The 25,863-nt window shown below is 36.1% G+C and overlaps 1 protein-coding gene and 1 long non-coding RNA gene across 10 annotated transcripts in view; one reads left to right on the plus strand and one right to left on the minus strand.

Annotated features, from left to right (window-relative positions):
* ROBO1 (roundabout guidance receptor 1) overlaps positions 1 to 25,863 on the plus strand; it is a 1,126,854-nt gene that overhangs the window by 602,542 nt on the left and 498,449 nt on the right. For all 6 annotated transcript variants that reach the window (XM_025449655.3, XM_049104797.1, XM_049104795.1 and 3 more), the window contains exon 3: positions 9,262 to 9,345. In XM_025449655.3, the coding sequence (XP_025305440.2) occupies positions 9,262 to 9,345 (84 nt within the window). The remainder of the gene's footprint in view (positions 1 to 9,261; positions 9,346 to 25,863) is intronic.
* Positions 21,381 to 25,863, minus strand: part of LOC112661605 (uncharacterized) — a 28,104-nt gene continuing 23,621 nt past the window's right edge. For 3 of the 4 annotated variants that reach the window (XR_003137843.3, XR_003137840.3, XR_003137844.3), the window contains 3 exons: positions 24,031 to 24,088; positions 23,216 to 23,275; positions 21,381 to 21,587 (listed from right to left, as the gene is read on the minus strand). This is a non-coding gene — a long non-coding RNA (uncharacterized LOC112661605). The remainder of the gene's footprint in view (positions 21,588 to 23,215; positions 23,276 to 24,030; positions 24,089 to 25,863) is intronic. The other variant, XR_003137841.3, reaches the window with a different exon arrangement.

Genomic DNA, 25,863 nt, shown 5'->3' on the forward strand with positions numbered 1-25,863 from the left:
CAATTTGGATCAATTATGATAATGGCCTACACTTGCTTGACTTCTTAGGTGTCTGGGACCATAGTAAGGTCTTTGCAAATATTTGCTTATTTATTCCTCATTACGCTCCCGTTACATAGATACTTATGATCCCATGTTTTATAGATGAAGAAACAGAGACACTCCCCCCCAAAAAAGATAAAATAACTTGTCCAAGGTCACAGAGTTAGCCAGTGGCTCTTAAACATTACTCTATATTGAATACCTAACTAAGTAATAATATCCACTTAGTTGCAATCATTGCAAAATCCTAAGTAGATGATTTGATGATTTGAATTGAAGGAATGGTATGGATCTTACTTGAATATCATTTGACATGTGAACTGGCAGCAGTGATTGGAAACATGCTTTATTAAAAGACTTGGAGGAAGTGGTAATACACTTATACATGATAAGGAAAATAGCACTGGTTAAAGGACAAGGAGGCCTAAGGTATGATTCGGGATCTCGAATGGGATCATAGACGCCCAAACCTGCTTTCTCCCTCTACAAAGGAAAGAGCCCCCAACATCAGTTTAGTGCTGTGGAAGGAGGGCTCCATCAATTCAGGTATTGCTGCTGTGCCGTTTCTGTCCTTGAAAATGGGAGCTGTATCTGTTCATACCACGCGGGCAGCTGAGGGCACCACCTGTTAACTGATTTCAAGCACCATTTAATTAGCCTGTGTTGAAGTTACCGTATGCTTTGACTGGAAGGGAGTGGAACAGTAGCAGATGCTAAGCACAATGAAAGAAAAGCAGTTGAATACCAGGGCAAAGTGGGTGGAGAGAATAACAAAAAAAGTCAACAGACGGAGAGAGCCAGAAATACTAGTAAAATGGACCGGAAATTAACTCTCACAGAGAAAGTTCAAGGGAGCAAATCTCTGCAGATTAAATTCCATCCCACCGAGGTATCTGCCACATCAGATGTTATTGAAGATTTGATCTGAGCATTTTGAATAAATGCAGACTTCAACTGGACAATTGGCTTAGTTTCTGAATATGTAAAGTAGTCATCACTGATTATTTCCATGAAAACCTTCATGACTTTCTTAGACCAAACATTCAGGCATCAAATTAAAAAACAGGTTGTCATGATGAAGCATAATTTTCCCAATTATTTCTAAGAGCTCTACTTTGTCAGTGTTTCCACTGGAAGAGATCTGGAAACAAATGGTTTTAAAATTATGAGCATTTCTCCGTCAATAGATTTCCATAACGAAGGCACTTTATCTTGTTTTGTCAAATTAAGTTGAATTTAAATGAGTTTAAAGCTTCTTCTGTGACATTTGTATTCTTCTGAGTTACTGGCTTATCCATTAATGCATTTACCTTCCTAACATTCAGCAGTATATTTTATGTTAATAGAATATGTTGTTTTATATATATATATATATATATATATATATATATATATATATACAAAAAAAATACAGTTTACCTGGCAGTCTTTAAATACCTTTCTTATTTATATTATGACTTCTTTTGGTTTTAAAAATTATCACTATTACACTTTCCTTTATATCCAATTTATCATGCAGGGATATTTGTAAATCATCTCTTTTTAAATATATAAGAAAGAAAACTTTCACTACTAAATCCTTCACCTGATTTAAGTTAAACAAAATTCTATTTCCTAGAGTATATATTTATATGAGAAGGGGTGGAGGGAAAATATATTATTGTATCAGCAACAGTAACTTACCATATATAGTTTTCAATTAGACTCATAATTGGATAGGTATGTATACAACATATCTTATGACAATGATTATGATTTTAGACAGATAAATTATATAATAAAGTCCTAAATAAAGAAATCGTTGATATTCATTGATTGAGAAAAGATAAGTAAACTGTATTTCGGTTCTATGGACTGTCTGATTTGAGTGTTTCATAACAGATATAAATATAGGTATATACTTGATGAATGAAATGCATTTTTCTGAGAGGCTGCTCATGAAACTAATATAACACAAATTTGGAATTAACATTTGGCAATACCATATCCTGTTTGAATTTGCAAAAATGTTATGAAAAAAAGGAGAAATAGCTACATGAAAATTCTCTGCCTCTCTCTCTCTCTCTGTGTCTCTCATGAATAAATAAATAAAATCTTTAAAAAAGACTTATACCAAAAGGAAAATTTTGTTGTTGAACAATAATTTTTAAAAAGTAATTATCAAAGACATCTGAATTTATCTTAGTTTTATTTGATCAGTAGTTCGATCCCCAAATCTATGTATTTTATTTTATTTTATTATTATTATTATTTTTTTTGTATTTTAAAATGTGTGGGATGGGTGCCTGGGTGGCACAGGCAGTTAAGCATCTGACTTAGTTTCCCCTCGGGATTTCAGGGTCATGAGATCAAGCCCTGCCTTGGCTCTGTGCTTGAGACTTTCTTCTCCTTCCTCTAACCCTCCCTACTTTCTCCTGCATTTGAGAGTTTTCTGTCTCTGTCTCTCTCTCAAATAAATAAATTAAATCTTAAAAAGAAACAATAAAATTATGTGTGCAAAGCTTTATTTTAATAACAAACCCCTATTTTAATAATATTTTATTGTGTATTTCTAGCTTAAACACATCTGACCATGTTATTAATTATATATTTTATATTGTAAAAGGAAACAGTGAGGAAGCCATGGCGATATGCCTAACAGAGCTCAGAAATAGATTCATGAAATTATTCAATCTTATTGTTCAGCGCCTGGAAAGAATCACTAACCTGGTATACCATTGCTTATATACTATTAAAATTCCATCCAATTCCTAGAATTGGTTTGGTGTGTAAAGAAGGACATGGGGCATAGTGAAAGGAGAAGGTACCTTGGAGGTAGAAATCATTTAGAATAGAATTCCAGATCCACTCTTTACTAGTTGCATAACACAGGCAAAATAATTTCTCTGAGCTTTACTTTAAGCATCTCTAAAATGGGAAAATAGATGATGCAGATAGTGATAATGACTATGATCATGATAGAACTGTAAGAATTGCATGAGAAATATACACATCTAAAAAATAATGTGGTTTATATATTTTAAAAAACTAAAGCATTATGTCGATATTTGTTGTGTTTATAATCAGCACAGTTTTTACTTCTCATTATTCACATATGGTTCATTCGGTTATCTAATCACCTGAACTAGAAAATGAGAAAAGGCGCTAACATATAATTTGAAATCATTGTGTGAAATCTAGTTTTTCATTTAATACAATCCTGGCATCTCAGGTCATGGGTTACAATTACCCACTCTATCATGGAGACTATTTTAATCCAGTCAAATATGAAACCAGACTGAATTTGCTGGCTCTTTTCTCAACAGTGTTGGATGATAAAGTCTTTAAATTTAGAAATAATCATCACTCACAAAAAAATTTATTTGAATACATATATATGTCAGTTCTAACAGTTTGGTTTATTTTATCTAGAAACATTTTTTTCATTGTCATTATTTGCATGGATCATTATAATCCTAGTTCTTTTATTTTGGAAATAAACATAAAGAAACAACCTTGATTTTCCTTGTAATAGCAAAATTGGAAATAGTTGTAATACACTGTATTCTGTTACCATATTGCTGCTTTAAAAAAAAATAAGTTTCATTCAACTTTTCGTAGCACAATTTTAGAACTTGATCCATATTATTTCTAATACTCTAAACCATATAGAATTCTGAAAAAGTCATTCATTCCTCATCATAAATGAATTTTTTATTTACTCTCTGAATTATTTTAAGTACTACTACCCAAAAGCACATACTGATTTTTCCCCTCTCCATCTCTATGACAGAATTCTTATTTCTTACCTTATTCCAAGTTCAGAAGAATAGGGCAAATAATATTCTACCCTCCACAATTATGTTAATCACATATAATTAAAGCAGAAGTTTGAATTTAACTTTAGTTTGATCTTGCAAAATTGTGACACAGATATAAAGCTTCACAAACATAGTTTTTGTACTTAATTCTGTAATTCATTGCCTGGGTTTCTAATTAAATGTTCTCAGTACTCCATTTAAAGTACCCATTGCCTGCATTCCTCTTGATTAGTAGAAAAGAATCAATGAGAATTGATCCAATTTGTAGGACACAATTCTCATATTGATAGTAGTTTATATTCATTTGCTTTTCCCTAATCTTTTATTAATGGTCATCTTCAAAATGTCAATTAATGCCAAAACCCTGCACAGTGATAGTGCAAATCTATAAAGAAACCAGCCTGACACTTTACAATAGGGCAGAAGGAAGAAGTTATTATTTTTGGCATATACTTTCATAGCTGCATATGACAAAACCGAAGATAGACGAAAACTCCAGTGTTTTGACAGTGAATTTCAAACTCAATTTAAAAATTAAAAACAAATAAATGAAATTGAATTTAAACAACAGAGGGTCTACGTTTCTACAATGTAACACTGGCTATCTATCGTAACATGATGAGCAATTTAGAGAAATGTGGGTTGAAAAGTTGTATTAATATGAGCACCGATGATGAAATGATGTCGCCAGTGAAGGTGAAGCATCATCATGTGAATTTCTGCTGCACATTGTAGAGAAAGCTTTAGACCACTCAGTCTTCACCTACCATCCTCTAAACTTTTTGGAATGTTTTTCATAACAGAATTAGCAATTGTTAATATTATGCAATTTTTTAATCCTCTCAATATACTTTTTCGGAACAATTTGAAAGTAAATCAAACATAACTCGTGCACCAATTATTATACATGTGTATGCTAAGGGATATATATTTTATTTTTCTGTAGATTTTGAGTCTTAAGTCTTGACTGAAGTCAGAGCAAGCATTGTTAGCGTGGATGCTTCATATAGGTGATGCTGTACATCATATCACATCATTGGCTTCCCACTCTTATCTACCCACCATTGGTAGACACTAAGCTTGATTACTGAGTTCAAGTAGTAACCGCCAGATCAACCCATTATAAAAGTATTTTTTCCCATTTGCAGTTAACAAATAATCTCCAGGGTGATACTTTGATACTGTGTAGTACTCTATTCCCTACCATTTTTTTACCTACTAGATTTAATACCCATTGAGAATGGTTGTCTGAATGAATTATTTTATCAGAGGTTGCAGTACAATGATTTTTCTAATGCAGAGTTTCCATTATAATTTGATATAGGTATTGGGGGGAAATCTCAATAAAAGTAGAATCATACAGATTAACAAATTTCAAATTTACACTTAATTTACCATTAAATAAAGTTGTATCACCTTTAATAAATTGTTATATTTAAGGATAAACTTTCCTAAAAGACATAATTTCCATTGTGAAGGAAGCTATTGATTTTTTTGGAAGCTACAGATCTTTATTCCTTTTAGTTATTATTGTCACTTTCACTGAATCTGTGAAAGACTATTACAAGATGGCCCACACATGTATGTCTTATACAAATAATATGTATATTATATAGTTATGTATAATTTTACAAATAGTATAAAGTCTTATATATTATAGATTTAAGTTTGGCATACAACCCATTCCAGAAAGATAAATAAAAATAAATCATGCCGCGAGATATATATCAAGTCTGTAAGAGTTCAGTTTTAACCCCAGACACTAACATCTAACTGAACCATAAAATATTAAAAATATATTACAATGATGACTTCCTTAATATAGATAGGGGATATAGGAAAGGAGTAGCCTGAAAGAAAAGAGGATGAGTTCAGTGTTGATAATAAAAGATATGAGGTTTCTTGGAATCCTCATGAAGTCAAGCAGTAGACATAAGATTCAGTCTTGGTAGAACTCCAATTAAGAAATGTGGGGGTTGTATTATCTAAAACAAAACAAAACAAAACAAAACAAAACAAAAAAACAGTTTTTGTGATGAGCCTCAGTGAGAGCATGAGCATGTTGAACAACAAAAGGAGACCTATGAAACACAAGTATTTAAGGAGGGTTGGAAGGGAAACAGGCTTTCAAAGATGAGGTATCAGTTCCTTTGGACCCCACACATTAGAATTAGAATTAGAATCTAGAAAACAGCGATTTTTTTCAAACTAACATAAAATAAAGATCTTACTTGTAAAGTTGGAATTGGTTTTCTAGAAAAGCACTAAAGGCCAAATGACCACTAAATTCAGAAGAATCTGTATATCTGATGGAAGATTGTAGTGAGGCCATCTAATGTGTTTCCAACCCAGAATGTCTATGATTTTATGATTTAAGACTTACTTTTATGTTGAAAAAATGCTCTATTTGCCTTTAGAGATATTGGGTAGATAGGGAGTACGTTAGCATTTGAGTTAATTTATAACAAGTTTTTTGCATTTTCAAGTTCTTTGAGATTGAGAGGCTATTACTTAAGTGAGATTTGCATTCTTGGCTACCATCTGTTCATTAATTCATTTATTATCTTAAAGGGAGGGAAAAAAAGCTTTTCAAGCCTACAGAATGTTGTAAGTCCAGTATAAGGTGATGAGTTTACCAATATGATGCACACAGATTACCCAACCCTTGGGAATTCAGTCTAATGGGGGTGTCAGGCACATGGAACCCAGCACCCTTAGTGACAGTGCATTTCTAGATGTGATGGTGACTGTCATCCCTGCAGCCTTAAATTCAATCTTGGGGTACAAGAAGGACTCCCTCCTTCAGACACTGAAAGCACTAAATAATCTCTTGCCTCATCGTGTTCTATTCCATGGCTCACATAATCAATACTACTTAACAAAAAGTTTAAATAAGTATCTTTTGAACTCTCTTTGAGTTAGTCCTAAAGCTTGTGTGCAGTGAGTCGAGTGGTTATTTCCTGTTTTAATTATATTTTGACATGAAGGGAGAAGAAAAAAAAATAGTGCAGTTATGGAAAAAAAGGCATCTTTTGTTCCTTAGGTCTAGCATATTGTTAATTAAAGGCAATACTGGGTAGATAGAATGTGCTTTACAGATACGGTAAGATTCATTGATTAATGCAAAATCTATTCTTTCCTGAGCCTAAGAAGGGGTCAGAGGGTGATGGGTGGGGGCAGGAAAGTAAATTTTAAAAACACTCAGGATACGTTAGACATAGGTGAAAAATTCTACTTAAAACAGATCTAAGTGTCTAGTTGGAAATGATACTGAACTTTCTTTTCCTCAGCTCTATTGCTTTTGTAACAATGTCCTCATTTTTAGGGCACATTGAATAACAAAGCCTGCAAACGTGATATGATAGTGTATTGTCAGACTGAGTTCATGTTGTGAACATGGATAGATTTTTATTTCATTTTTAACAGAGCAATGACAAATGTATGCTTCTACATTAAATAAGATATTCCATCACATACTAAAGGTAGTATTGCCTCCTGAAAGCTGCATCTGTAACTAAAAGTAATCAGTCTGGCAAATTAAGGTGACCCTAAATGCTCCCATGTTTTAAAACGATATTGTGGATAAGCAGAGGAGGTCTCCCTAAAAGCCTTTTACTACATGTGAAGCAGAACCTTCTATTTATTTTCCTGTATCCGCCTCTTTATTTGCTTAGTTTGCTTGAGCAAGGCTACTTAGTTTGTGGCACAACGCTGTGCTAGCACTGAGGAAAAATGCACACACATACAAATGCCTGTTTTCCATTCTCTTTTCCTGATGTGACAAAAACTCTGCCCTAAACAATTAATGCGTACAAATAAGTTAACAGGCTGGAGGGGCAGAACGTGGTTCCTTTTCCTGCTATACCACTTCTGGCCTTGATCTTAAGGCTAAATAGGACAGCAGCCATCACTGGAAAGGCAAGAATGAACACAGCAATAACGGGCATTTTCCTTCTAGTCTGCACAGATCTGCCCTTTTTTTTTTTTTTTTTTTTTTCACATGAGCCCCATCAGATTCATTATATGACACAGGAGCAGGGGAGGGAGCAGAGGGATCGAGTGGACAGATATGCTCCATGCAGAAAAGCCACCACGCGGCTCATGTTAGATATTGTGTCCTCTTTTAACAATTTCTAAATCATCCCTGAAGAGCTGTGTGAAAGACAAAATGTGTCACCCTAGCTAAAAAACTAGCAGGGGCACAGAATCAATGACCCCTGCGATGTGTCCAGAGGGGCATTACCTGCATGCACTGGCTGCCTCCTTCATAAGTGACGTGCTCCTTCACTCAGACCCAGAAATTCTCTGTAGATGCTGTGTAAGGTGACAAAAAGCCTGCAGAAACACCTCAGCGTGAATGACCTATGACTCTACGGTATCTGATTTAGGAAGTACACACTTGGTTTTTATTGTGTCTGTGTCCACTTACCAGCTAGGAAGCTCATAATTACCTAACACGTGTAGATATGACATACGCAGTGACTGAGCACTAGTGAAATTAGTGGTGATGGTGTTGGGCTTCTGTATATTTTTATACTGCAACTCAGCTTCCAGATATTAGAACTTGAGTGTCGTCGTGCTTAGCCTCATTTGAAAATTCTGCATTGGAAAATTCACGTGTAATGTGAAAAAGCATAAAAAGCATTCCTTTTATTCAAGAAAAGCAAGAATAAATGAATGCAAATGCCTATCTGGATGAGTGTGATACAGAATCTGAAGCAATTTGTAATGTTTTTAAAATATCCAGCCCACAATGCCCGAAGTTAAGTGTTGTTTTACTTCTGCATCCATTTCAGTACATTTAACTCGGTCCTGCAGGATGACAAATTGTTGCCTTCCAAAGGATGTGATGCTGCACTGCTTTCTTTACTGTTGCTCAGGAAAAGTATGACATTTTTATCATCCACCCTCGAATTTGACAAGACCCTATTTTTCCCCACACCCTTCCCCCCCACCCATATGAGGTACAGTCCCTTGAGTCTGTAATTGGCAGGAGATGAAGCGATGATGGGGAGTGATCACAGTCAATAGCTTTGATTAACAATAAGGTGGGAAATTAGCAATGCTAGCATTCAGCCACCCTGCCCTCTCCCTCCTCCATATGCTCCCTCAGTCCTGCTGGCGGCCTCACGGAGGGCAGTCGGAGCCCCTCGCCAGCTTTGAAGTGCAGCAAAGGTGCAGGCAGAGCAGAGAATTAGGGAAATTAAGGAGAAGCAGTAGAAATTGTGAGCCAGGATGCTGAGACCTCCGTGCAGCTCAGTATGCTGCAGGAGGGGCAAGGAGGAAGTGTGCTGTGTGTTGTCCCTGTGTGTTTTTCTGTCACATGTGGATTTACTTGTGTCTGGACATGCTGTGATCGAAATGGCAACTACCCTTACTACTGTGACCCCATCAGCAGCTCTGGTGTTGTTTCCGACAGACCCTGAAGACCTAGAGAGGGGGAACGACAACGGGACGCCAATCCCCACCTCTGATAATGATGACAATTCGCTGGGCTACACAGGTAGAGTGTTTCTTTCCCAAATACTAACAGTCCGTGCCTCCTAAAAATGCCTCCACCTCCATCAATCATCAACCACCTGTGTAAAATTATCTACTCATCCCTGCTTCCCGCTAACAACCTCTCCAACTTCTTGTCCTCATTTTCCAGACTTCATTCTTCAGCCGGGAGGTCATATTGTTAAAGCAAACTCTTTGGGGGAAAGAAATGTCATATAAAAACTGCATGCATTCTTGTTGTCTATTTTTAATACAAAAGACTGCTTCTCAGCCCCAAAGTTTGATATTGCAGAGTGTTTAGGAAGATAAATATATTATCTTAGAGATTTAATTGAATTGCTCTATAAAGAAATAAGACTATCTAAAAGTAATTGGGCTCCAAAATTATCTGTAGTTTTTGTTTGTTTGCTTGTTTGGGTTTCACTTGAGGTCTTATAAACAACAGAAAGCAAACTCTTAAGAGTAATGCAATCATAATTACCAACAACTATCTCAGGATTGTGTTTGCATGGACTTATTGTTACCTTATCTGTGAACCATGTTTTAAGTAGATGCATGTGTATGCCGGCACCAAAGTATAAATGAACTAATTGGTTGTGTTGGGATAATTCCTATTATGAATGTCTAAGAGTGATTGCCTTGGAAATATACAAATGTTTATGCAGAATTTGTTAAGTGTAGTTCTAAATATAATCACCTAGGTTACATATCTGAGAGAATTTGACTACAACTTTAGATAAAGGCAAAGAATAAAATACATCACTTCTAGCCCATTGAATCAGGTAATGATGTAACAGTGGTCTTGTTGTAATAGCAGCTATTTATTATGTTCTTTTCATTAGTTCTTATTAGCACAGTTCTCTGTAGACTGCTAGGATGTGGGCTGTGGATCAGTGTGTGTATGTGTATGTGTGTGTGGGTGTGCACGCGTGTGCACACATGTTAAAGAAATCGGAGTTAAAGATAATGGAGAAGTCTTATGTACATTACAATCGTACAGATAACTGTTAGGAAGAGACTAATCCGATAAACACATTTCGCCTTGTTTAAAATAATAAACTGCTACTCTACTTTAGAAGCAGTCTCTCTATTTTTATAGAAATAATTTTCTCCAATATTACCTCCCCTTTACACAATTTCAGGTTTTAAACAGGTGGAATAAGTCCCAAAATTAATAACATCTTTATATACAATTTAATATTTATTTATGTCAGTCTTATAGAGAACAGAACTCATTCTCATTTTCCTCTTATCTTTCACCTAGGAACTGAAATTAAAGGACAAACAAATCAAAGCCCATTGGTATGGAGATGGTGAGGGAGCTGGTGTGATACTTTTCCAGAAACTTAGCTAGAACAAGAGTTGTAAATGTCATTTCTTAATACCGTAAATGCCAAGGAAGTTCATCTGTTTGAAAGGAGGAATTGGAGATAATGTTCTTTCTCTGGGTACCCTCTTTTGCCAGTATACACTAATGTATTCCCTTGTGCTCACCCAGTCTAAACAACTGCATTGTTTAGATACACTAATAGGGTTTGCTCTTTGTCTTTTATGGATTTCCTGAAAATTATATATCTCCAATACATAAATCACATTGAAGTGGTGAATTGAGAGAACGTAAATAACAATACATGTAAGACTAAATGTAGCATTCAGAAATTTTTTATTTCTATTTGTTTTTCCTTCTTAGGTTAATCAGTAATCAGACTTGTGCTATTAAACATATCAGTTGAATTATTATGAAGTAATGAACTCATAAAATTATCTTTATATTCTACAAGGGAACTGATTAAAGCAGCACATTAATGTGATGTGACTGGAAAACAATCTTCTGAATGATTTTGTCTCTGAGACTGTAACTGTTTATGAACTCTAGTATCGAAGGAAGTTCATTCTAGATATGTTGTTTCAGTAAATTCTTGATTAGTCAGGAACCTTTTTTCTACTATATGAATTAAACATACTATTTGTCTCTTTCATTTTCATATTGACCATTTCTTTGCTCATTAAAATCTCCACTGGAAGTCATAAGAAAAATTAAATAGAAAAAAATGGGTTTTGTCTGTTTGATAAGAACGATAAAGATCTCAGTTAACTCTAAGGTTGAAGTAATCGTGCAAAGTATTACTTGAAACTACCAACAGATTTATTTTGTGTGCATATGTGTGGGTAAATGTGTATGTGTGTGTCTACTTCTGTGTGTGTGACTTCCTTTTACTCTGATCACATGAGATCGAGTTGATAGAATCTTTATATTAGAGGAAATTCAGTTCAAAAGGAAGTGAGGCAGTCTATCTGCTTAGGAACATTTTTACATATTAATTGTCCATATTATGTCTGGAGTTTAGTAACTCTGGATATAGGGATCGTTAGAAATAAAATATGAATATTAAGCAGCATAGAGAATATACAAAGTGGTTGTCAAATCATTTGACATTGAGTTAGTTGCAGGATAAATTTTTATGAGAGTTAAGTAAATATATAAGGTATTATTTGAGGGGTCTATATATTTTGCACAATATCACAAAATGACTGAAAATTGTGTGTATCTGATGTTTATTTTTTAGTACATGTTGTTTCACTTCATTGAGCTTACAAGTGAGACTTCTCTCTTCCCCTAACACTTATGTATATAAAGAAGAAATGCTTCCCAGAGGAATCTGTACAATTCTGGAAAACATTTTGGGGGGAACATGAAACAATCCCAAAAGGAAATCACCAGGCACTAAAATTCATATTCACGCCCTCCCAATTCTCTTTTTTGACCACTACAAAGAGTATCATTTCCACTGCAAGCTAATTTGCCTCTACATCTGCTCTACTCCTCAAATCATTTGGGACCATCACTATCAAACTGGCCCATCAAAGTAGAATCTATGGATCTCAGATCATAAACATAAATTAATATTTTCATTCATGATCTAGTCAATGATTGGTAATCTTATTAATAACACTTGCTTCTTAAACCATATGTCATACCTATCTAAGTGGTATCAGTATTCCTTTTCAATTCCTTTTCTCCTTACCATCTTCAGTCACAATATTATAAATTTGAAAACATTTCAGTCTCTCTTTTACTAATCTATGAATGCAGAGCAATTTCTGAGGTGGCGCAGTGATGTGTTATTAAGTGGGCTTGCGCATTATTTAGACAAGTAGACCATTTCCTGTTTAACCAAGCATGTCATAAATATTGGGGATTATTTAGCAGTTCACAGTATATAGCCTTTGTTGCAAGAACAAGTAAGATGGGGTTTCAGATCAGCACTTTGCAGGGTCAGACACACATCATTCCAAAGAGGTTGAATATGTAATCAATGATTTTTTTTAAAGGAAAACCTGAAAAGAGTACATTGTTTTCAACTTCTGGAAGTGCATATGGTGTTTCATAAATATGAAAAAAAAATTAAGTAATATGTTTAAGAATATTTAAATGTCTGAAATACACATGTAACCCATGTAGAGCTCTAGTTACTGACAAAAAATTTGAAGAGAAGTTTATTGATACATTAAAAATCAGAATAAGTGGGAGCTGCTGATTTCCTAGTAGCATTCTTAATCTTTTTAGAAAGCAGTAATTATTAATTAGAAAAGAAATGAACTTTATGTTTTTTCTAAGTACCAAAAAGAGCCTGTACATTTTATTTATAATGTGTAAAATGTATCATTTGTCCCCATTTTACATAATAAAAATAAAATGACATCTCCTATCTCCATAGATCTGTTTTAAGGATTAGACTTCTATATTTACAGTAATATAATGGAAGGAAAGCTAAATGCAAATTTAAAAATCCTAAAACTAAATGATTATCAGAGTTGTGTCAATATCAATTGAAGTAAAAATCTACCCATGGAATGTCAGAAATTTCAGAGGCATTTCAAATGGTCATAATAGAGTCTTCTACCCATTAATATTACTTCCAAGTAAAGTTTGGTTATAATTCTGTTTAAAAGGAAACAAAATAATAAAAAAAGGAAACAAAACATATGTTCTCTTATTAAAAAAAATATCTTGGACAAATTAGCGGGTTTGCCCAAATGACTCAAATAGCAACCCCCAAAATATATTTTGCCTCATGTTTTGAAACTTGGTGAATAACTGTTAATTGATGGTGACTTTGATTCTTTTCTCCCTCTACATTCTTAATTGTATAGTTTCACACTTAAGATCAAGCAAAAATTCCAACATGGCATGTGCATTTTTAAAAATGTACTAATAACCAGTGCTAAATATTACTTCATGCATGCAGTGCAGTCTTCTGAACACTTTACACACAGTAATTCATTTAATCCTCATCACCCCTCTTTCAAGAAGGGGCCAGTGTTAAAAGCAACAGTGTCTAATGTCTGTCTGAGTACTCAAGAACAGGACTAGTCCCAAATTAATTATACCTTCTCCAACATTACAGAGGTTATGAGAGGTTGTTGAGGTTATGGCTACAAGCCACACTGGAACACGCGGTTAGAAATTAAATAGCTGAGCCATGCTCTCTGCAACACCCCGGTTCTGGTCACCAGTATTTTTAGGGCTCTGCTAATTCTTATCCTAGGTTCACTACTATCACACTAACTGATCACATATTTTCTTAAAAAAAAAAATCAAACAGGAAAAAAGCTTTTAGACCAAAACAAGGGGGTCCTGATCCACCTTCCAATCCTTGAACCCTCTTCCCTTAAAACTGCTTTTCTTGCTCTTTTCAATGTGTCTTCTGACAGTTTTCTTTCTATTTTTAAATAATACAGATCTACATATGATTCTTGATTTGCCAGTTTTAGACATTTTTTTTTAAGATTTTATTTATTTATTCATGAGAGACACACACACAGAGAGAGAGAGAGAGAGAGGCAGAGACACAGGCAGAAGGAGAAGCAGGCTCCATGCAGGGAGCCCGACGTGGAACTCGATCCCATGACCCCAGAATCACGCCCTGGGAAAAAGGCGGCGCTAAACCCGAGCCACCCAGGCTTCCCTAGACATTTTCTTTTCCCCATTCTCTTGCTAGCACATTCTTTGTTAAATAAATGGTTTATATGGCTATGATAAAGCAAAGTTTTCCTGGATGAGTCTATTACAGAGCCAAGTAAAATACTATAATCGCAGGTATGCATTATTCTTTCTCTGCATGAGATTGTTTATTGTCTGCAGTTAATTGCATCCTTAAACTTCCTAAATGCTTCAGCCTGCCTAATATTCTACCAGCCTGAGGTTTTTCAACACCTTCCTCATTAAATACTTCATGTTTTTGTCCCAAGATGAATGGTTTCTCTCTAGACCTGGGACTTTTTTCATCACTTATTTTTGTTGCATTTCCTATTTCCCAGATCTCATGTCTTCCTCTCTTCTGGTTTATCTCCTTGTTAACCGAAGCCTTGTCTCCAGAAAGCACATCGTAATAGAACTTTAAAAACATCAGAAATAAAGAAGTTCCTACACTCTTGTGCTTTGTGGTGGCTTGTCCGTTTTTGCTTGTTGTTTGTTTTTCTTCATTATGCTGAGTACTCGAGGGACCTTGCAAATAGGAGAATCATTTATCTCCATTATGAGAAATTTTCTTAAATTATTGTTTGAGAATGCTTATCTCTGCATTGTCTGCTGCCCTTTGGAATTGCTGTTAGGCAGTGGACCTCTTATATTGATTCATTAAGTTCCTTACCTTTTCTTCCCTTATTTCTGATTCTTCATCATTTTCCTTCCAACTTTCTGGGAAACATTCTTACTTTTTAAGTTTTTATTTAAATTCCAGTTAGTTACCGTATAATGTAATATTAGTTTCAGATGTACAATATGGTGATTCTGCATATCCATACTTCATCCCTTGCTCATCACAAGGGCCCTCCTTAACTCCCATCACCTATTTAACCCATCCCCCTGTCCACCTCCTTATCAGTTTGTTCTCTATGGTTAAGTCTTTCTAGGTTTGCCTCTCCCTCTCTTTTTTTCTGGGAAACATCCCTGATATTTATTGTCTACCAATGCTTATAGAAATATTTTGTATTTGTTTATTATATGTTAAATTTCCTAAAGCTCTTTCTCATTCTCTGATATTCAGAGCTTCCATAAATTGAGATTTCAAGCTTATTTTTCTGCTTCAGTCAACTGCTTTTTCCACTTCAGTCAACTGCTTTTTCCACTGTATGTCAGCAGTGCCCAAAATATGGAGTATTAGAAATGCACACAAAAATCATCAGTTTAAAAGTGAGGAAACGAAGACCCTTATAACTATCATGACTTAACCAAGATAGTACAGATATTTAGCAGTAAAGATGCAACATCTCCCAAATTCAATTTTTAGTGTTTTTTTTCTAACTTAAAAATCTTCACAGAATTGCTAGGAAATGAGAAAGTGTAGAAAAATAAACTGAAGAATAGAAATAAAACTAACACTATACTTTAGTGATTACATATACTTTTTAAAAGATTTTTATTTATTTCAGAGAGAGAGAGAGAGAATATGGTTGTGGGGAGACTCAGAGAGAGAGGGAGAAGCAGACTCCCAGCTGAGTGGGGAGCATGACACAGGGCCCAATGCCAGGACTGTGAATCAAGATCTGAGCTAAAGTCAGACATCAGATGCTTAACCAACTGAGCCACTAGGTTCCCCTAAAGTGCTTTATATTTGGCTCTAAAAAAATAATATACTAATGTACAAGTTCATATAAAATAATTATCTTACTCTATGAAATATCTGGATACTCATATATTCATTTACTTAGACAAAATTCACATATTGAGCCTTGTACTAGGTATGTGGAGGTATATAAGATCTAAACTCTGTTAAAATCAACATCACACATGACTCCTCTCTGGGTCATCATAACTGGTGGCCTCCTCATTAAAAGTGCTGTTTGTCAACTTGTGCATTAATTGTGAATTAACTTGTGTGTAATAGGGAATTTTTTTTTAAAGATTTTATATTTAAGTAATCTCTCAACCCAATATGGGGCTCGACCTCACAACCCTGAGATCACGACCTGAGTGGGAAACCAAGAGTCAGACATTTAACCAACTGAGCCAGCCAGTTGCCCCTATAATAGGAAATTTTAAAACATTTCTTGGGGCTCCTGGGTGGCTCAGTCAGTTAAGCACCTGACTCTTGATTTTGGCTCAAGTCATGATCTCATGTGGGATGGAGACCGCATTAGGCTTTGTGCTCAGTGAGAAGTTTGCTTATCCTTCTCCCTCTACTCTTCTCCTCACCCTGGTTTCTCACTCTTTCAAATAAATAAATAAAATCTTAAAAAATAAAAACACGAGGCAGCTGGGTGGCTCAGTGGTTGAGTGTCTGCCTTTGGCTTAGGTTGTGATCCCTTGGTCCTGGGATCTAGTGCCACATCAGGTTCCCCAAGGGGAGCCTGTTTCTCCCTCTGCCTATGTCTCTGCCTCTCTCTCTGTGTGTCTCTCATGAATAAATATATAAAAATCTTTTAAAAATAATAAAAAATAAAAATAAATAAAAACATAAAAACAGTTATTAAAATAATAAACCATTTCTACTTACTATAGACACATACTGGGAATAACATATAATGTCACACCAATTTAAGTATTGAATTAGTCTTAAGCAGTTAAGGAAAAGAGATACATGTTTTTTTTTTTCTTCTAGAATTATAAAACCATCAAATTTGTGGTTTGTTTTGAGTGACCTCAATTTTTAGGCAATTTTGCCAATTCTCAAAAATATAAAAGGAAGCAAATGAGACAGAAGTTTGGGATCATGGGTTAAATTTATGTGTAATACTCCAAGAGTCTTCTTGAATTGAGAGAAAAAGTGAAAAAATAGTTTCATTTTCATAATTATTGACAATTAGGAAAAGATATGCCTACATCTGTCTTATAAGGACATGGGACTTGGAAGCTTCAAGAAGATTTGAGCATTAAAAAGTAAGCTAAACTCTAATGACCATAGGATTCTGTGAAAGAACAGTTTGAAGCAGTTTATTTCTATTTTTTAATCAAGCAAATTATTGGGTGCCTGAGTAGCTTGGTCAGTTGAGCATCCAGCTCTTAGTTTCGGCTCAGGTCATGATCTCAGGGTGGAGAGATCAAGCCCCACGTAGGACTCTGCGCTCAGTGTGGAGCTTGCTTAAGATTCTCTCTGTCTCTCTCTCCTTCTCTGTCCCTCCCTTTTGCTCATGCTCTCTCTCTAAAATAAATAAATAAATCTTTAAAAAATGAAGCAAATTTTATGTTGTTCTCACATTAGTGACACTAATTCTAATTCTAGAATTCTTCATGAACATTTTGGAAATTTAAATCATGCCAAAAAGATGTTGACTGAGGCATGGACTATTATATTTAGTATTTGACAGTATTTTCAATGTGGAAAACTTTACAGTTAAATATTTTGATTTTCTATGGTATGGGAAGAAACCGTACAGTGTTTGACCTATATAAAAATGGAAAAGCCTTGATTTTTGTATGAAAATTGGACTTCATTTTACTTTCTTCAGTTAGAAGCTCAAGTGAAAAAAATATTTGTTATGAATAGTTTTGACTTGAAATTTTTTTACTTGAATTTTTGAAAGAATGCTTTGATTTTTAAAATTTATCCAAAGTGGCAAATTTTAGACACATAGAGATAAGTAAACATACTCAGAAACATAAAGTAACCAGGCATTCTTTAGGTAGGTTAATGTCCAAAAGACAGAACACCTGTACATAAAAGGAATTCAGATTAAAAGTTTTTAAAAGAAATTTTAATATGATTTTTTAATCCTTATGGCAGCTACTTAAAGCAGATCCCTTATTATATGGATAATCAAATAAGAATCTTTATTTTGTTTTGTTTTGTTTCTTTATTTTTTTTAAAGAATCTTTATTTAACCAATTTATGCAAGACAATTAATATTTTAGCTTCACTATTCTCCACATTGTTTCTAGAGGCCTGGCTTTGGAAATGACTCCCTGCTAGCCCAGAAAGACATGCCACAGGCCCAAAGCCTTCTCAGCAGTACATGTCAACAGCATGACACTCATCTTCCAGTCAGAAGCTGTCAGGACACAGTCAAGGGTGGAGTCTTTTCCCTGCTCTGCTTTTGCTCTCTGTTGTGGTCCTATGCAAATCATCCTCCTGCTTTTTTTGTTTTGGATTTTCCTGATCCATAAAAAAGGGAAAAATATTTGGTGATTGACTAAGTTTTTGGAACCTAAAGGATAATTGGCTAACTCTTCCTAATCTCTAATTGTTAGAGATAATGTAGGCAGTGACCTTTTTTTTTTTTTTAAGGATTTTATTTATTCATTCATGAGACAGAGAGAGAGGCAGAGACTTAGGCAGAGGGAGAAGCAGGCTCCCCGTGGGGAGCCCAATGCGGGACTCCATCCCAGGACCAAGGGATCACAACCTGAGCCGAAGGCAGACACTCAACCGCTGAGCCACCTAGGTGCCCCGGCAGTGACCATTTTTAATCCTTAACATTTTTTTGGTATATTTTTTATTGGAGTTCGATTTGCCAACATATAGTATAACACCCAGTGCTCATCCTGTCAAGTGCCCCCCTCAGTGCTTGTCACTCAGTCACCCCATCCCCCTGCCCACCTCCCCTTCCACTACCCCTTGTTCGTTTCCCAGTTAGGAGTCTCTCATGTTTTGTCACCCTCTCTGATTTTTCCCACTCATTTTCTCTCCTTTCCCTATAATTCTTTTCACTATTTTTTATATTCTCCGAATGAGTGAAACCATATAATGATTGTTCTTCTCCAACTGACTTACTTCACTCAGCATAATACCCTCCAGTTCCATCCACGTCGAAGCAAATGGTGGGTATTTGTCGTTTCTAATGGCTGAGTAATATTCCATTGTATATATAGACCACATCTTTTTTATCCATTCATCTGTCTATGGACACCAAGGCTCCTTCCACAGTTTGGCTATTGTGGACATTACTGCTATAAACATTGGGGTGCAGGTGTCTTGGCTTTTCACTGCACCTGTATCTTTGGGGTAAATCCCCAGTAGTACAATTGCTGTGTCATAGGGTAGCTCTATTTTTTAAGTTGTTTTTTCATAGTTAGTGAACATCAGTCTAACTTCAGCTCATTGCAAAAAGCTGATACATAGAGGACTATGCAGTCAGTACATAAGCGTTTACCATAAAAATAAAACACTTTACTATTATTTTACATTGCCACAAAGAAACTTTTGAATCAGCTGCATGTTGATTTTACAGCTACAGGTGAGTACTACCGTAAGTAATACTATAGTAACAAGCAAAAATAAAATTTCCAGGGCAACTCCAGATGGTGTTCCAAGGCAATGCAACAAAAAATGTATGTTTCACTAAGGCATAACATGATGGGGGACTCTTCAACATAATCATTCAGATTCCCAAGGCTAACGGATATGCCACCAGGACAAGGCTTCCATGATCACAGTAGCAATAAGAACAATCATGAGCTGGCTTTAACGGTTTCTGAACAGAAGTGACTTCTGCTCTTTTATTTATCCAGAGAAAGTCACATGGATGCACCTAATCCACAGAGTATAAAAGCTCAGTCATACCATGGCACTTGGAAGAGGGAGAACTAGAAATACTTGGAGAACAACACTAATCACTATCAGACTAGCAATGAAGAAACAAGGAATTTGTCATTGGTTCAGAACACTTTCCCTTTCCTTGAGGGAAGAAATGTCATTTCATAAGGCACCCAAATGGTTCCATAACTGGATATACTGAATATTCAGTTGATCAGTCCAGTGTTACAAAAGCCTATGGTCAGTTCTTTACTTCAATTCATTGCTGAAAAATAATTTCTTTCTTCAAAAGCTATGTTATACATGATAAACTGTTATAGAACAAGTCATACAGTAATTGCACAGATGGTGGGTCTGACAAAAGCATGGAGGGAAGGAAAGAATTCATTCATAGAGCTATTCCAGTGAAGATATATCACTTCTCCCTCCTGCATGAGGAAAGGAGTTCAATATGATTATCCCACCACCAAGTTGGCAAGATGGACCTCATAGCGATTGCATCATATTGATGGTTCAGCATTACTCTCTGCTCCTGGCAGATTGGGCTGTCAGCAATATTGGAGGCCATTCAGTTTTATTGAGGGTAATACTATGTCTTTAAATCCACACAAAACTTCTCTTCATGCTGCCTGAACACACTACGCAAGAGCCAGTCATGCAAGCAGTGGGATGGTGGGGGAAGGAGCTGAATGACCTCTGGGTCAACATTGTCAACATTGACAAAAAATAGGTCAACTGCCTATTTATTAAAAGACTCCTATATAACACATGCTCATTTGTAGGTGTTCACCCGGCACACTGATATCAGTTCAAAGGGTGCATCTCATAGTCTTCTATCCAGATTCTCTTGTTTTGTATTCTTCAAACTTCTTCCACTAACACCCCAAATATCTATTCAATCTTTTAGTTACTATTCCTAAATCTGTCTTACTCCATACCTCTTTCCAGGTAAAATGGATGACCAGTTATATCACTTGAAGTTCTTCCTATAGTAAGGATTGACTTTCTCTATTGTCCTTCATGGCACTCCTGTATGGGATACAGTGAATGCAGCAGCAGTCCACATCCAACCAATGCCAATATATCATGAAGAATTGAATGAATATCAAGCTTAGTTTTTTTCCTCTGTCAACTGATAATGAGAAACACCCAGGTAGCCATGTGTAAGGATCAAGGAAGAGGCGGCAGTGTAGCAGGAACACGTGCATCATAAATGGTAGCTACTTACACATGCCGCATTTTGTGCTTTCAGGGACTGATTGAACCTCATCTTGTTTTGTCAATGCCAGTTCCTCTTGATGGTGTTACTGTGCCTACCCAACTCTCTGACTTAGAGGATCAAGCATCACCCAGTAGATGATGGTTGCATGAATTGAATAGGAATTTAGATTCCCTGGATCAGAAATGCAACCACTCCTGGACCCATGTTGCAACATAGAAACTGGATTTAAAAAGAAAATTAATTGTTTTCCAAAGAGGTCATTGCTTTTCTCTAAAGCCATAGGTGGTCTATGCTGTGATTCTACTATCAGATTACCAGAAGCTACATACAATATCCCATCATTGCACAATTGGATTTATTCAGTCATGTAGCCCAAATAAGAGCTATTTTGTAGTGCGAGCTGGATTAATAGAACAGCCTTCTCTTGCTCTGGGTCACAGTCAAAAGGGGTGGTATTATGCATAGTTGACAAATAGGAAGGCATGACTCATCCAAATATGGTATATGTTTTCTCCATTATCCAAAGACACCCAGGAAGAAGACACTTTGCTGAAAAATGTAGGTCAAGGAGCAGCCATTTATCTTTCACTTTGGTGAGAATATCCTGACATGACTTGACCCTACAAATTCACAGGGATAGTGTGCAGAAATGTACATTTTTAAGAGGTAAATCCCCCATCCATTGAAATGTGTGTGCTTTACACAGGCATATAGAGTAACTGCTGCTTACTGCTCACCAAGATCTATGAGCAAGATTTCAACAATCCAGTGGACCAGGATGTTTGTCTGGGGAGAGTGATGTTATAAAGATTCCAGAGAACAAAGAGAGTTAGTGTCGCCCTTACATAAGATAATGACTATGTAGTACCATACCTACCAAAGTGAAAGCAAGATTATCCTGGTATTGTTCATTTACTGGAGAGAAGAGAAATGCTTTTGCCATGATAGTACCTCATTTTATGCGTGAAGGTCTCTGTTGATTTTCTCTAGTAAAGAGATTTTAATATTTAAATCTTCATCTGACTAAATATACTATAATCATTGTTATTCTCAGAGACCTCTTTTTTGTACAGGACAAAGAGGATACTTTAATGGGCATAAGTACAAACACCCTCTGTATATTTGAAGTCCTTGAAATTGGCACTAACTGGCTTATGTTTTCATAGAGAATATGGTATTTCATTTGATTTTTTAAATTTTGATTTTATAATCTGTGGCAATTCTAAGGACTTCCTGCTATTTAAAAAAAAAAAAAAGTCCTCATTCATTGAGCCAGGGAGACAATGCATTATTGTGCTAATTGTTGATTCAGCTAGGTATTCATTTACTGGGAAGATTGCCACAGATAAAATTTCAGGCACACCAGCAGATGTACTTTGGATAAAACTAAGTCATTGGACTAATGAAACACAACAGCATTCTGGTTCTGTAGGTAAATTTTTTTTTTTAGATTCATTTATTCATTTTAGAGAGACAATGGGAGCAGGGGAGAAGGATAGAGGAAGAGGGACAATCAGACTCTGTGCTGAGTGTGGAGCCTGATGAGGCACTCAATCCCATGACCCTGAGATCACGACTGAGCCGAAATCAAGAGTCGGATGCTTACCTAACTGAGCTGCCCAGGCACCCCTTCATCTGTAGGTATTTATGGTATCAAATAATCTGCATTTCCCTTTCTTTAAATCAGACGTTTTGATAAATAGGCTTCTTTTAGGGAAGTCCAGAAAGAAACCTATAGTACATAAGTTTGATAGTATCACTTGGTCCATTTTCACAACTCCCTGGCTTCCCAGCCTGTGCATTGAGCAAGGGCTCATGAACCAGTGATTGGGTAATGGGCCATCACTATCCAACACATGATTCAAATCAGGCCTTTTTCACCACAAATAGATTTTTTGTTGTTGTTTTAATTAAACTTAATTATACTTTAGTAACTTCACAATTATTTCAATTCTAAGGAGTCATGATTTGTAATCCACAGCAAAATATCACTGGGAGTCCATGGACTACTGTAAAAACCATACACACTTTTTCTTTGGTAGTTAACTGCTAACATTTGGCCTTGGCGATTCCATAACCATATCATCCACACTAAGATCAGACCTAATTACAATGGCAGTGCTTCCAAACTTCATGACAAGCCTACAGAGAACAAACACTATGCTTGTCAAGGATACAGGAGCTTCTCTCTCAAGTGTAGTACCAAATGCCTTGTTATAGGGATTGTCTTCTTGGCCCTTTTAAAAGACAGAGTAAGAAGATGAGTAAGTATGTTACAAATGATAAATCTACTCAAATATTTGAATCCCTCTACAGCAGCACAATAGAAATATAATGCACGCCACAAATGTAAGGCACATGTAGCTTTTAAATGTTCTGGAGGCCATATTTTAAAACACAGTAAAAAGAAATAAATGAAATTGTTTTTAAAATTTTATTTTGTTTAACTTAATAAGATATTATTTCAATATGTAATCCATATAAAAATTATTACTGAGATAGTTTACATATTTTTGTACAATTTTACACTTAAAGGACATCTTGATTTGGATTAGCTACATGTCAAGTGCTTGATAGCCACATGCATTCCTCCCTCTCTGTTATGCCAAAGAATTTCTGGCATCTAAATTTTATTTACTAAACACATCATTTGAGTATAAGTTTCCGTCCATACCAAGCATACAGCTAGAACCACTTCCAGCTGTTCAAACTAGGCCTTTGATTCTAGAACTCTGGTAAATCCAACCATATTTAATAAATGCAGCCACTTTAAAATTATTTTTCTTCTTTTTTGTTCCAGCCCATTTAGAATCATATCTCATAGATATTCTCCAGTTTTCTGTTGGTATAAATTAGCAAAATCGAGCAAGCCTTCCTTTCCTGGGCTAAGTGTTGTATTTATGACCTGTTGGGAATCTGATCTTTGCTTTGGAGATAATTAACATTAGAGCTGGATAGGAGGTGAATGGATATTCTTTAGCATGGTAACTACCTCACAGGCTCTGAGCAAGGTAGATCCTGCTTTATCTGATGAGAAGTAAGGGCTTTACCTGCGACAAGAAAAGATCAGTGGAATTAGAAGGGTTTGGAATGCTCAGGTAATCTGAACCTGCCCATATAATCTCATTCCATTTTCACGGTCCTGCACTTTCCCCAGTCAGTGCTCTAAATTTTCACACAATAGACCCCACTGCAGCAATACTGAGTCAGAATTTTAGTTCTAATGGCCCTGAGGCTACAAGTCAACAGAGATTCTCTATGGCCCTGATTGTGCCTTCAGCCAAGAACTTCAGATACTGCATGTATCACTTCAGTAAATGATTCTCTGCAATTAGAAGCAGACAGCCCACCCACAAAGTCCTTGTATTCTTTATTAATGTTATAATAGCCTAATGCAAGAACCATTCAGGTCACCAATGGTGGTGGCACTCCACTCCAGGTGACACAACACAGTACTCATTTGTTAAACTTTTAAAATTTACTCTTAAGTCTCATTTTCTTCAGATTTCCGTTACTTCAAATCACAAATCAGGGATCCCTGGGTGGCGCAGCAGTTTAGGGCCTGCCTTTGGCCCAGGGCACTATCCTGGAGACCCGGGATCGAATCCCACGTCGGGCTCCTGGTGCATGGAGCCTGCTTCTCCCTCTACCTGTGTCTCTGCCTCTCTCTCTCTCTCTCTCTCTCTCTCTCTGTGACTATCATAAATAAGTAAAAATTTTTAAAAAATCACAAATCATACAGTTAATAAGTCCCAGATTCTCATTCTGAAGGTCCTGTGGCCACCATTAGCCTCCACTGGATGGTGAGTTGAAGATAAAGAAATCGGGGAGCCTGGGTGGCTCAATGGGTTTAGCATCTTCCTTTGGATGGGGTCATGATCCTGGGATCCTGAGATCGAGCCCTGTGTCTAGCTTTCTGCTCGGTGGAGGGGGTGGGGGAGCTGCTTCTCCCTCTCTCTCATCTCCTTCTCTCTGCTTGTGCTCTCTCTCTCAAATAAATAAATAAAATCTAAAAAATAAAAAATAAAAAATAAAAAATGATTCTAGACACTTTAGTAAGAAAGGATTTAATACAGACAGTAGGTGCTTACAAAATCACTAGGGAAGAGAGATGCTGGGCCTTTAAAACAACCCCCAGGAGGGGTGCCGGGGTGCCTGGGTGGCTCAGTTGGTTCAGCAACAGATTTGATTGTGGCTCAGGTCCTGGGGTCCTGAGATTGAGCCCCAAATTGGGCTCTCAAGTGAACCTGGAGTCTACTTCAGGATTCTCCCTCTCTCTCTGCCCCTCCCTCTACTTGCTCGCTCACTCTCTTTCCCCTTCTCAAAAAAATACATAAATCTCTAAAAAAAAAAATAAAATAAAATAACCCACAGGAGAGATTAGCTCAGGAAGTCCACCAGTGAGGCTATTAGGTCTCACTTAATGAAGAAATGGGATATCAGGAGGCAACATGGCAATGAAAATTCTTTACATGTAACACTTCCAAATCTATCAATGAGCCAGTAACTTATTTATTATTTCTTAAAGTATAAAGTGTACCCAATTCACATTCACTGTGATAACTTACATCTAGTGGGTACTTAGTGCTGTTTATTTGGCATCCTCTCATAAAATCCTCATGAAAGCTGACAGAGTGGGCTTTATTATCTGTATTTTGCAATTGAGGAAACTGAGTCAGAGAAAGCTTATAGCAATTTTCCTGGTTTGCCACAGTTATCAGATCCAGAGAAGCTAGTGTCTATTCTCAGTTGCCTCCCATACCAAGGTAGGGGTTATCCATAGTAAGCTTCATGTATTATTAATAATTGCAAAGTCAGCATTTAT

Source organism: Canis lupus, chromosome 31 (assembly GCF_003254725.2).
Source record: "Canis lupus dingo isolate Sandy chromosome 31, ASM325472v2, whole genome shotgun sequence".
Classification (NCBI taxonomy): Eukaryota; Metazoa; Chordata; class Mammalia; order Carnivora; family Canidae; genus Canis; species Canis lupus.